The 14,453-nt window shown below is 29.7% G+C and overlaps 1 protein-coding gene across 2 annotated transcripts; it reads right to left on the bottom strand.

Moving 5' to 3' along the window:
* Nucleotides 1-801: 801 nt before the first annotated feature.
* On the bottom strand, nucleotides 802-7,912 carry LOC113869321 (long chain acyl-CoA synthetase 2-like). 2 transcript variants are annotated; one of them, XM_027505587.1, is made up of 19 exons: nucleotides 7,645-7,912; nucleotides 6,909-6,972; nucleotides 6,177-6,266; nucleotides 6,025-6,081; nucleotides 5,842-5,890; nucleotides 5,591-5,667; nucleotides 4,930-4,969; nucleotides 4,741-4,835; nucleotides 4,048-4,212; nucleotides 3,665-3,775; nucleotides 3,477-3,564; nucleotides 3,281-3,347; nucleotides 3,130-3,205; nucleotides 2,930-3,047; nucleotides 2,444-2,689; nucleotides 2,044-2,183; nucleotides 1,687-1,869; nucleotides 1,468-1,587; nucleotides 802-1,052 (listed from the first exon to the last, which is right to left on the bottom strand). In XM_027505587.1, exons 1-19 carry the CDS (start codon nucleotides 7,791-7,793, stop codon nucleotides 1,005-1,007), a joined length of 1,983 nt encoding a protein of 660 aa, XP_027361388.1. In that variant the 5' UTR covers nucleotides 7,794-7,912; the 3' UTR covers nucleotides 802-1,004. The 2 variants fall into 2 exon arrangements, with proteins under 2 accessions (XP_027361388.1, XP_027361389.1); XM_027505588.1 differs by lacking the exon at nucleotides 6,909-6,972 and having other exon boundaries at nucleotides 825-1,052; nucleotides 7,645-7,746.
* Nucleotides 7,913-14,453: the final 6,541 nt, after the last annotated feature.

Here is a 14,453-nt window from a genome sequence, read left to right as displayed (position 1 = left end):
TTAGAATTTGTTTGGGTGTTTGGAGGAGAAAGAAAAAAAAGGGTTGAAGATGGAAGGAAGAGAGGAGAAAGGTGGTTAAACTCTTCTCTTGTTTAAATGTTTAATATTGAGAGGGAGGATAATGGAGAATTTAATCATAAACGACATTATTGTCTTTTATAATTTTTTATTTATATATTTTTTAAAAAATAAAAAAAATTATTTTTCTCACTCTAAAACTTAATATTATTAAAATTAATTTTTTTAAAAAAAATTCTCACTTTAAAAACCAATATATTTTGAAAAAAGAAGAAGGTAGAATCACAATCATAAAAGAAGGTTTTAAAAAATTCTGTAATATTTTTAGAAAGTTTAAAAAAACTGCCTAACTCTTCCTCTTTTAATTAGTTAATTTCTGGACGAGAGTTACACCCTACTAACTCCTCTCTTCCCATTTTCTCCTCTCTCACAAGGTAACATTCAAACGTAAACATAGCCTTAGCCAAACCAAAATATCGAAGTTTACACCATACTTTAAAGCTTATCAATATCACTGATTTAAATTCCAACGATAATTCCAAGAAGAGAAAAGTGTTGACGCTTGGGGTGAAAATATAAGGTTCCACTGAACCACATCCCAGCATATGCTCTTGGCTATAGGTTGTGGATTGAACGATAATATTCTGCGTAATACTGTACCGTTAAAATGAAACAAGCTTTACCGTAACAAGAAAATATAATTAAATTATAAGAACTTGAGTTCCAAAGAAGAGAAAAAAATATAGATTTTGCGAGGGCCGTCAAATTTCTCAGAATTTTTAAACATATCGAATGCATTGACTTTTGACAAGAATGACATGCGGAGTAGCTGTTTCAACATACTACTAATTCTATCTATGTTTATAGCTTTTCACACTAGTTAATACAACAATGAGCCAGAATGTACAGAAAACCATATGGATTTTGTCTCGCAACTGCCAGAAATCAGTATTTATTGCAAATGGCTTGGGTACTTGTCACACGGTTCACACCATTGTTCCCTTTGCTTCCTTATACATTTGATCAATATGATCCTGCAAAATAATGTTGCAAAGGGTAACGTTCATTTATTGAAGTGAAGCACCTCAATATCTGGTTGGAATTTATTGATAAGCAAAAGGTCCTAATGCATGGGAGACAAAACTGCTGCACATTTGGTACAAGAGAAATTCTAGCAACATACTCTTTGTCATAGGGTAAAATTTAATTATAAAAATCCATTTGTTTCACTTCTTATTTAATGATTCTCATTCATAATTATTTGAGTTTCAATAAATATCAACCAATGAGTGAGAGTGTATTAGAGAATGTGTTCCTAGTACTTCTCTTTGGCACAATAGTGAATCATACTAATAATTCAAGAAGTCAAGGAAACAACAGAAAAAACAAAATAAAATATGCACTAAAAGTTAATAATTATGAATATTGATCACAGCATATGAAGCAAACCTTGTAGTACTTGAGCAATTGTGGTCTCTTCAATTTGAATGTTGGAGTTATTAGATCTCTCTCCATGTCAAATGGAATAGGTTCCAGATAAACAGCTTTTAGCAGCTCAAACCCTCTAAGCTGTTAGTTTCTTTCATGTCAGTTGTAGCCAGAACAAGCAAAATATATCATATTCAACCTAAAATTGACAGCATAGGATGGGGAATTATTTATACTTACTTGGTGTTTTTGACCAGTGCTGTTGAGCTCATCCAAAATGTACTTTCTTGCCTTTAGATTATCACATAAAGATTTAAAATCATCAGTCAAATTGTGCTCTAGTGCCCAATCCTCGAGTGCCTTTCTTTCAGGAACCACCACAGCCACCAAGAATGACTCAAAGCTGTTTCCATACACCCAAATCTGCATACAAAAGTGTTTATATATATATAAATTATTGAAATACATAAATATAGTGATTGAGGTACACTGCATTACTGCAATGCTACTTTGTAAATGAACCTTCCTTGGAAACATAAATATAACTCTTATCTCTCTCATTTTACAGAATTTTCTGTGATAGAAGCAGAAGCATACCGATGTTATAAGAGGGCATTGCAAATACTTGTTTTCAATATTCTCCACAGCAATATATTCTCCTTGAGACAGTTTAAAGATATTCTTTTTCCTGTCAATAATTTTCATGGCTCCATTTGGTTGCCATTCTCCAATATCACCTGCAATGATTTCCATATCATTCCTACACATGTTGCTTTGAGAGAGGCAATTTTAAGAATTTGAGTAGTACTCTATATGCAGTATGTTATAGGGGTAGTATACCTTGAAAACAATGTTCAAGTGGCTTTTTAGGGTCATTTTCCTTTATGAATTAAACTAAAGTTCAAGTGGAGAAATATAATGAAGCATGGAGAAAGGAAATTTTCCTTGATTTACGAATTACTATTTAAATTTTGAACCTTGAACAAGATGGATATACCTGTATGAAACCAACCATCAACCAAAACCTCTTTAGTAACATCTTCATGCTTGTGATAACCAGAGAACAAGGTATTTCCTCTTAGACAAATTTCTCCGCGCGGCACATTGGAAAGGGCATCATATTCCATCTCTGGCACAGATTCAAGCCTGGCCTCAATGGTTGTCATGGGGACTCCAACTGTTTCAGTCATAGAATACACATCACCTATTGCTGTGAAACATCCTGCACAACTTTCAGTAAGACCTGCCACAACAAAATCATGATAAATTAATTTAGCATACACATTTATAAATAACATATGACCACTGAATGAAAAACCATGCTAGAATTGTTTATTGGATTAAACCATTTCTCATAGGATATGACTTCATTCAAAATTTAGCTTTGATGCAAAAACTTCAACTAAGTTCCATCTTGAAGAATCATCATCAAAATGTTATAAATGCCTCCTACACGTGTTTAGGGAAGATGCATGTGACATACCATATCCTTGTGATAATGTAGATCCGCTAGTGACCCTCATAAACTCCTCCACATGCCTAGGCAAAGGAGCAGCTCCTGATAACAGGATGCGAACACGTCCACCTAGTGCTTGTTTTGTCTATAAATAAAACCAACATTTTTGTCTTGAAAAAAGAAACCAACCGTTCTGAAAGAACTCATAACGATAAGTGGTAATATACCTTATCAAACACAAGCCTATCAAACAGAGGTGCTGCCTTGTGCTGTGGAAGACCCTTCTCCAGATTTCTTAACTTGCTGTCAATAGATTCCAGATTAGTTTATGCAGGTACAAATAACTTAAACACTTTAGAGTTCAGTGATAAAACATACTAGTTGTATGCACACTCGAACAATGCATTCTTCAATGCTCCTCCAGAAGAAACTTTGCTTTTTATACCTTCAGGTTAGAAGCTTATAGTTAATGCTTAATGCAGTTACACAAGTATAAGAAATTTGAAGTCAATGTAAGATCATTATTTGGTAGTCACATAACAAGAGAACAACTTTAGAATCATTCTTGTTTTACCAGCATAAATACGGTCAAAAACTCTAGGAACACCGCAAAATATAGTTGGTTTCAATGCCTGAACATCTTCCAACAAGAACCTAACATCCTGCCAAAATTAATCCGGAAATTCCACAAGAAGCATTAAAACAGAACAATTAAAAAGAATGAACCAGAAATTAATTCCATTAAGTGAATCAAAATCTTACGCCTTGCCAAAATCCTATTGAGGAGCCCTTGTAGATGCAATAGGTTTCCATTATCTGGTCATATACATGAGCAAGGGGAAGAAAGGAGAAGTACACATCGTCTTCCGCTGCCTAAAAGATGTTACGTTACATATTTCTTGTCAGTAGTACTAAAGCATTTCACAATGAGCATAGTTTTGTCCACCATATCTTATTAACTAAAATATCATTGAGCTTTGAATGCTACATCATTGATTTCAACTTTCAAGTATTATGTTGTCGTTCGAGAATCATTGTGATTTGTGACATTTATCAACATGGCAGTCAAGGAAAGATTGGAGTGGGCCACGTGGCAAAATTATAAGATGAAACTAATGAAGCTTCAAGAAAAGTTGGTATCTTACCACTCTGTCTGTTAACATAAGAATGTGGTCAATAGATAACACTTCAGCCATGAAAGCCTCGTTCTTAATAATAACACCTTTGGGTTCCCCAGTTGTTCCACTTGTGTACATTATTGTGCAAATGTCAGTCTTCTTTTTTGATGGTACATCCCAATCTAGATTTCCCTTCAGAAAGGTAAAGAAAGGGAAGATATTAAATTGTGATATGGATGGTTTTGGGTACATTCAGATAAGCTCTTTTAAATAATGACTTATATTAAAGCTTAGTTTGGGTGAACTGTGAATAAGAGAAGTAAAATAATATAAAAAATAATCAAACTTCTTTCATCAATTTAAAATAACTTTTCTCTTCAAATTTTAGAGAAGTTAAATTATACTAACTTCTAAAAAATGAAAAAGTATAAGTTAATTTTAACTTATAAAAAAAATTAGTTCATATTACTTCTTAATTTTTTATTTTTATAAGTACTTATGGTGAAGTTTATCCAAACTGAGCCTTAGATAAGTTGAAAACAACTTACTTTTATAAGTTATACCAAAAAACTTGTTGAAGTAAGCTAAAAAAGATCTTATAGAAGTCATAAGTTATTTCTACATATGTTACATAAGCTCTTCCAAATAAGTCCTATATAATAACGTCTCAGAATACTTTATAAAAATGATTCATTTTCCTAATTTTGATTAACATCTTACCAACTGGAGAAACTCTCCCCATGAGAAGCAAGATGTGCCAAGCTCCTCAGCTTCCTTCTTTTGTGTGGATGAAACATTTCCAAAGCTCACAATAGCTACACCAATAATTTACAGAGCTTGGTCAATGGTCAGCATAAAATTGAGGAAAGACCCTTAATCTAGGAATAACGATAGCAATGCTTCACCTACTTTTAAGATTTGAAGAACACCGATCAAGACATGACAGAATCTGTGGAAACAGATATTAGTTTGATGATAAACTAATTATGATTATAAAATTTCAATGGATAACTTACTAATTACAACCGAATGCAGGAAATGATAACATAAAGTAGAACTGGCACTAGGTGTGACATATTTGCAACTTCAAAATATGAAACTGATTATACATTACTTAGGTAAGCAAGTGGCACACATAATATCATAGAATAAATTATTCATCTAATAAGGATGGTATTGGTGACAATTTTCTCATCACAAAGTTTCTTAGAAGTTAGGACATGGTTGATAACTTGATAGCTGATGGAGATAGTTTTGGTTGAAAGTAACATTCATAATATGACAATTTAATTGTTAACGTATTTTGTTGACTAATGGAATGATGATCCTTCCATAACATACATATTTACCAGGGGAGAGTCAACAATGAGAAAGAAACAGATAATCCTAGTGTGGTTTGAAGCTTCTAGCAAAGCAAGATAACTAGATAATAGAAGCAGCAAAATCATTTGTCACACTAAATCCAGGTTGACTCGGTCAAAATGGTAACTTTAATGATAGAACAATTGAATGTTTTAGACAGTTCATCATGAAATAATAAAAATATTGTGCTCAAAGAACTAGAACATACTGATGGAATCTTTTTCTCCTGTGCAAATGCAATTGAAATTTCAGCATGATTTATGATATACTCCACTGCGTTTGGACCTGTTAGCATAAACCCAACATAAAATCATTTCCTAGATGCCAAAATGATAGAATTGAGAAAGAGAATCTTGAAGAACTACGCTCTAATTCGTGTCCACAAGTTCTTCAAAAGAAATGTCATTAGATGACAAAAGCAAACAGATTAAGACATTTGTTAAGGCCGGAAACACATACCAAGAGTGTCATATAGTGGAACATATGTTACTGAACAGCTATTGCAAGCCTGCAAAATGGCAATGTTTAATCAAGTCTCATTGGAATAATCAACAAAGCCAATTAATTTACAATAAGTTATCAGGATTTTTGGTAATAATAATTGAATGAAGAAAATTTAGTGTTACAAACAAAGTGCTATACCTCCATTGCAATAATCCATTCAGGGCAATTGGACCCATATATGCCACAACGATCTCCCTTGGGATATCAAACCACTAGTTAGATTATTAATTTCACATTTAGTGGTTCCAATGCAAGGTATCTTGAAAGAGCAAAGAGGGTTGTAGACTCACAGGATTGACACCACGGCTCCTCATGGCAGAACCCGTTTTCATGGCAGCGGCATAAACCTCTTGATACGTGAGCCATGCATAGGGACCCACCTGCAAATTCAGCACAATGATCCCATGATGATGTTTTCAAAATTTAAGAGAATTATTATTATTTTTCAATAATTTAGACTCTTATATTGTACAGTTATCCATAACAATAGAACCTGTCCCCATTTGGTATCCTGTTTTATGTTCCCTCAATTGAAAAATGACATGTAGGCACAATACACTAAATCAGGAGAGAGAATATTATTCTTTATTCAAGTGTCACTTTCAAGTCAGGGATTTATTCTATAAGATAAATACTCTATTTCGGTTGGATCATTGAAGTTGAAATATTGTATTGAAAATTGTAATTTTTTTAAAAAAAATTTATAAACAAAATTTCATTTTTCCATCTAAACTGGAATTATTTATTCCATTATATAATTTAGACAAATCCTTAAATTAGAAGAGAGGAAACACGAATAGGTGGCTTTAATGCCAACAAAAGTTGCATGAAAATGTGCCTTGCTAAGTTAAAGAATCGATAAATAATTTTTTTATTATTAAAAATTGCGGTAAAGTTATATTAAAAATCACTAAAAAATGTGTTGGTAATATATTTTCAGACAAAGATTTTATGTTCTATTTTTTATTTGGTGTCTAAGACATTTTTTAAATTTTCGAATAGAAAAAACATGAAATCTGTACCTTAGAATCCGTTTTTTGACGCCTACCCAGCATTGGGTTGTTGGGGTTCCTCTTAGCAGAGTCCCTGCCAAAGGAAGCATCAAAATTGCTGAGAAGACATGCTCACAGTTAAATACTACTATTACTTTAATATATGTTCAAGCCTTTTCGGAGATAGCATTTCTTTCTCTTTCGGCAGCTTAGCAGAAGTTTTTAACTTCTTGTACTCTTCTTATTTATCTATTTATTTATTGATTTTGGGCAGTTTCTAGCTATAATCAATGTTAGTATCACGATTTTTATCCAAACTATTCTGTAAAGTAGTGATATGTAACATTTTTTATAAGAGTATAACATAAATAACCATTTGACACATCATTATGATATATGCAATTTAGATGAAGAACTTAATAAACAAAATCAAAATCTATAAATCAAAATCAGTATTAGCAGAGTAGCTTAGAGCGCAGTAATAATGATGCTACTGATGAATTATGATTTACTAAACAAAAACTATAAATTAAAATCAGGTTCTGCAGTGTCACAAAACAGAACAAAACGGTTTTCCCATCGTTCAAAGGAGAAGCTTATCATTAAAATGTTCCTACAAGGTAACATTTTGCATTATACATATGCTGATAGTTGAGTAAATTTCAATAAAATAACATTATGCATTATAGATAAGTTTATAGAGGACCAATTTACTTGATAATCTCATTTGATGAGAAGTAAAACTAAACAAAATTATGTATAAAACCTGAAGAAATCCCAAGGAGACTCAAAATTAGAAGGCAACTCCAAGAGACCATCTTTGGCAAAAATGCTCCTATAGACAGGGCCTACTGAAGGCTTTCCATCAGTTGCAGGATTTCCCTCCTCAACCTTCACAGTGTAAACCTCTGGCATTGTGAACTGGAATGGAATGGAATGTTTTGGTGTGTGTGTTTCAGAAATGTATCTTGCAGTTGAAGTGGATGGTTGATGATAATGATTAATGATCTTAGTTTATATATGTGGCTTGGAATAAAAAAGGTAAAGGGGTATATACAGATAGATCAATTTTGAAGACAGAAAAAGTGCATTTGAGCCAGCAGGGAAGGAGGGGGTTGAGCCAAAGCAATAAATTCGGTGACCAATTTTGGTAGGGAATATCTCAACAATTTTTGTAGCGCTATTTTATTACTAACCTCTTTCTGCTCTTTGTGTCTCTTTTATGTTTGAATGGTTTATCTACTCACCCTCCATCAGCATTTATATTGGCTGTAAAAGTTTGGTGAAGCTACCCTTGCCATTCTTCCAATAGACAAACTCAGAAACAGAGTAGAGAAGAAAAACAAAAACCCTCAACTTTGATTCTGTTGTTGCTGTCATCATAAATAATTATTATTATCATAAACAATTATGATTACCTTTGAAACTCTGCTTAAGAAACAACAAATAAATGAAAACATTTTATACAATTTGTTTTTAGCACATCCCTTGTAATTTTTAATTAAAATACATTATACTTTTTAATTAAAAATATTTATTATTTTCAATCAATATCTTCAAAGATACTAACTAATACTATCTAGCAAGGTTATCTTATCATTTGGCTTAAGCGTTATTCACTAATTATAAGATTATTAGAATAAATTTTAAACAATTATTTTGATAATTATAATATTAAATTTATTTAAATAAGATTTAAAGAACTTATGAGCAGATATAAATTATTTATAAATTCTTCGAATTGCTTCGTTAAACGAGAAGGAAATAAAAACTAGAATGTCTTCTGGTAATATCTTGGAGGCTTAGAATTAAAAAATAAAATCATAGTACCATTGTTTTTTTTAATATAATGACAATGTAGAGTTTTAAAAAATGAACATATAATATATGGGTTTGAATTGTTTACACTAAGGTTAAATTTAGATATTTAAATCGCTTAATGATTTTTTATAAAATATAATATTAATTAGTATATTTGATGGTTCCAAAGTTTATATCAAATGATTAATTTTATAAAATTTTATATAAAAATAAAATTAAAAATACTTCATTACATTATTTTATTTTAATGTATAATATTTTTTAAAATATATATAAATATTAAAATAATATAAAATAATTAAATTAGTCAATCTTATTAAAAAAGTTATTAAATTTCACATTGAATGTAAAAGTTCTTAATTGATAATATATATATATATATATATATATATATATATATATATATATATATATATATATATATATATAGCGTTTAATGATGCCTGTTAATGACCCCCATTGTTGATAGTGAAGCCACTTGGCTGGCCAATAATGCACCCTGAAATACTGCGTGATTTACTAACGTTGGTCAACATTATGGGAGTGAACAATGGTAATGAAGGTGTCTTATACGCGCATTGATTGAGTACGTAGTTGGTGCCCAATGGCGGCTTTCACTATAATCTTTCGGTTTTGAGAATTTCGGCAAAAACACATTTTGTCAAATTTTCTCTCTCTTATATTTGCACATCATCCTAATACGTGTTTGTTGTAACGGGTACTTTTTGTCTCTATTGTTCTTCACCACGTCTTCCAAATTCGTAACTTTATGACAAGTTGGTAAAGATGGATTGAAAATTGAAAAAAAAAAAATATAAATAATCAAAGGGGGCAGTAAACCACAGAAGAAAAAAAAATAACGTAAGATTTGCCAGTTATGTTGGGCAAGGTTTGTTTAATCGAATAATTGGTGCAACAAAACTCATTATTCTGGTGCAATAGGGAGGCGTGCCCATGTTAACAACAATATATTAAATAGCTTATCCTAAAAACAAGACATAAGTAACATAGTCCACCTTATAGTTGAACTGATATTATGCAGTTAGGACAAGGAAATTTGTTGAAACGACCATGTCAAATTGTTTTTAAGGCTAATAGAAACATCTTCTAGATACACCCATAATCAAAATGATATGTCAAGCTTTGTTAAGTTGCAAATAGGGACATTTTCTGGATATATACTAAGAAGTTTTTAAAAAAATAGTAGTACATTAATTTGGTGGCCAATTGAAAAGATAGCCACATATAATCTATACCTAACTTTTTGTGCTAGCTTTAACGTCCCTTGCAACATTAATTACCAACGGTATGTGGGCACTGCAGTGGATAATACAAGTAGGTCGTCGTATGCTTTCCTGGTTTAATAAAAAAAAATTATAATTCATTTCATGACTTCAATAATTTATTTTTAATTAACATATGTTGATTATTTGTATTTATAGTTTTATTCTATCGTATAAGCATGTCAACCCATAATTAAAAGAAAAAAAAAATTAAAAGAGATTAGTTCAAGTGACAAGTGAGTTGATATCACTTAAATAAAATTTTAGGTTCGAGTTTTAATATATACAAAAAATTAAGTGATAAACTCACTCGTCATATCAAAGCACGCGATCTGAGTCAGATATAAATTAAATCGAATAAAAAAATTAAAAAAATAATAATAATAGTAGTAATAAAATCAAAAATTAAAATTTATTGATAAATACTTTTAGAAAAATATTTAGTATATTATATGATATATCTAAAGCTTTTAGGATACAATACAAGAAAAATTTTTATTTAATAATATTTAAACTTTATTTAATAATAAATTATATATAATTTATCATATATTCTTTTATCAGTACAATTATTAAATACAGTACCTATCAAAAAATTTAGAGCTACACAGCACAAGCAAAAAAATTTGGTCGAAAAATGCTTTCGGAAATTAAAGAGTCACGTGATGCCGTGTCCATACGCTTATTGAGCCAAATTCGAGATCGTATGGGCTGGATTTGTATTCTGAATCGAGTTATGTTTGGGTTTAACTAATACGTTTCTTTTCTTCTCTGCTTGGTTTATTGTTAGAAGAAGTTAGAATTAATTTTAGTTACAGCAAATAAATAAATAAATAATCGATGCCAGTTCAATATGTCTATAAAGTTGTAAATTTTTATTTTTAACCATTATTTTTGACTTGTAAAATATAACTATAATGCATAGATACCATATAATGTCTAAAATTAATTTTGGTTTCTAACGTTTCGGCAATCTTTGAGGCACAGATACCATATACTATTTTTAAAATATTACAATATACCAATAGGATACTGATTGGATAATTGTAATTAGCTCTTCTTTATTTTATTTTTTGAACATTACCCTAACATAAATCCTTAATTACTGGATAATTGTCCTTTAAGAAATCTTTCCTTAATTAATTTAACGATTAAGTCCAAATAATTATAAGATTTTTTTTTTAAAAAAAGTGGCTTCTGCATTAACTCAATTCATTGCAAACAAACTATTTTTTGGAATGAGATAAGCTGGCTAAAATTTAATTTGTCTGATACTTTCAAAAATTTATCTCATTATTTATCTTCAATTAGTCAATTGGGTTTTGACCTGTTTTGAATGCCTTGAATGCAAAGCAACAAACCAGCAAGTTCTAATGAATCTCATCAGTGCAAAGGGAAAAATTAAAAGTTATTGTTAAAATACTAAGAGTAGTATAATAACAACGGGAAAAAAAATTCTAATAGAAAATTTATTTAAATTATTTTCTATTTTTACAAAAAAAAATTGCATTTTTATTTTTTACAATTTTTTATCTTCTTCTACTGATTAAGGAAAACTTCTACTAACCAAGACTTGACACTTCTACTCACCAAGATTTAAAAGAGATGTCATTTGAAAAAGCTAAAGATGTCATACTTTCCACCTTGAAAAATCCAAGAGTTAGAATATCATATTATACCTACCTCTACGTTGCTCTTTGGAAAGAGCCTAGACTTTGTTCTACAATTGCTTTGTATGCATTGACAAAAGGGTTCTGTGATGGAGTTCATAGATAAAGTGTAACATCCTCTCTAAAATTTAAATAATTTTTTTTAATAATTATTTGATTTTTTAATAAATTTAATTGAAATTGTAAAAAATTTAGATGATTTTGAAAAGTTGTACAAATATATAAATCTAAACTAATAAAAGTAAGCAAATTTTAATATTTTATTTAAATAAAAATTTTATTTATAATAAGAATAAAAATATAATTTCATAACTTAAATTTATAATTAGGATAAAAGCTAAAATTTCATGTTATATATATAATTCGAGTTCATAATACAAACAAAACTATTTTTTAGTAAATTAAATTTCTAACTAGATATGAATATAAATTAAAATTCAAAATAATTAACTATTAAATATTACACATACACTTTAAATAATCATTTACAATAAAGGTTATCAAAATATTATAAGTTTTGAATGAAAATTCATTTAATATGATTACATTTCTCTAAATAAACTAATTCTAATAGAGCAATTACTTTCCTTACAATCCATTACAAGTATGATCCTTATATTCTTTACCTAAAAATATTAGTAAATGTGAGTATCCTCCACTCCATTAAATTCTCATGTCACAATATAGTCAAAGTAATACAGACAATATTTTCTAATATATCATGCATCAAAATATAAATAACTATAAAATAATTCTAAGCAGACATAGATCATCCATACACATCATTTCGCAATAAATCATATACAATCATTTATCCATATACATCATTCTGAACTCTATACCCTTAGTGTATCTTTAAACTATTCATATGGAAACTCAACAGTAGCACACAAAATTATAATATTATACCAATCAATATTATCCTAATACAAATGTTACAATCTCAATAATCAATATGTTATAACATATGTGTTATAATCTTACCCGTCGATATATTATGATCATCCTAATCGGTGTTTTTATGACATATATATTAATTATTCTTTTTCCTTTCTCTTACATTTTCTCAGAAATTCACAAATATTCACATCAGTTTCATTCATCTCTTTCTTATTATTCATTTCAATGAATCATAAATAAATTAGAGTATACCCGGACTTGGTCCACCTTATACATATACTAAAAATAAAAAGCATTTTAATCATGCTAGATCAATCGATCATGCATTATTAACTTTTCATGCACACCATTCACATTAGTCCTCTATCCATCATTTTTCATTACTAAAACATTTTATCATTCAAGAGCAATCAAATGCTTTTCATCAATTCTCAACATGCATCAAAATATTAAACAAATATTCACATTCATTGTATCACATCAATCTAATACAGAGAAACTATCAACTAATTCCACATCATAAAAGTCAATAAGATGTGTCGGAGGTTGGACACCTCTAGACTTAGACCAGTTATACATTATAAAACATATTGCTAGAGATCACATTCTGTCGGTCTTAATAAAATCATCTATCCTAAAGTTTAACATTATTCACAGTGCACATATTGTTCAAAATAATAATCTATAACATTACTGTACATACATAATGGTCATTAACAAAATCATGAAACTTGTTAAAATGGTTTTATTCATAATTTTTTCTATTAAATTGCATTTAGATAATTCTAAAAACATTCATAGGTTTTTCATGTCCAAAATTTTTATTCTTAACATTATTCTTTTAAGAAAATACTCTAGATCTATTATTCAAAATAAAATATTGTGAGTTTTTCAAGCTAAAGCATAAAAATAGAACTTAGGGTTTAGAATCAACTCCCCTTACCTAGAAATAGGTCTCTTACAACGATGAGAGGAGAGGTGATGTCTTTAGGGCCAACTTTTTCTTGAGATCCAGAAGAAAGGTACATGTTTATGATGAGGGTATTGTTCGAGAGACCAAGTTTTCCTCAAATATTACAAGGTATAAAAGTTTTAAAAAGGAGTAACGAAGGAATAGAAATGAGATTAGAGAACTAGGCTCTAGAAAACTTACTTAAATTTGAAAGGAATACAAGTTCAAGCTCAGATATGGAAAAAATTCAAAGTTTGGGAGGGTTTTTTCTGAGAAGAGTAGGTGAGAGAATGGAGAGAAATGTGAGAGAATGGAGAGAAATGTGAGAGAAGGTTGTTTAGTTATAAAATAAAGTTTCTAGAATAGAAGTTTTTTTAAATACCTCTCAAACCCATGACTTTTTTGCTACAGCAAAAAAAATCAAAAAATAATTTTTCTCTATTATCTGTCATTCTGGTTACAGTGAGAATTTCTCTCTGGCTACAGTGAGAGCGCTGTTGGGTCATCTTTATTCATTTCTAACTACAGTGAGAACATTTCAGAGAGCCTATTTCCAAATGCTCTTTCTTGCTACAGCGAGAAATCTTGCACCAAAATTTCTATTTTTTTAAAATCTTAGGCAATAAAAAGGAGGGTATTACACAATGTCTTAAAAAATAGCACATTTCATACCATGCTAAAAGATTAATGATGTGGTTTATTGTCACAACCGGATAGTTGCAACATGACGGCGAAAACGTTTTAGAAATCAGGTGAGTCGCCAACAAAGTTTATTTTAAGAAAACTTTAGAAAAATTTCTAAAATAATATAATTTTTGAAACAAAAAATGGATTCATGAATCATTTACGTGTAGGAAAAGTATTAGCACCCTAAAAAGTCTGTTTAAATAATAGTTACTTTAAATTAATTGTGTAAATTTATTATAATCTAGAAAATATTTATTTAACC

The sequence above is a fragment of the Abrus precatorius genome, unplaced genomic scaffold, assembly GCF_003935025.1.
Source record: "Abrus precatorius isolate BTA unplaced genomic scaffold, Abrus_2018 Scaffold6, whole genome shotgun sequence".
In the NCBI taxonomy this organism is placed as follows: Eukaryota; Viridiplantae; Streptophyta; class Magnoliopsida; order Fabales; family Fabaceae; genus Abrus; species Abrus precatorius.
The sequence above is the reverse complement of the archived record's forward strand: the minus strand, read 5'-3'. Positions and strand labels throughout refer to the sequence as shown.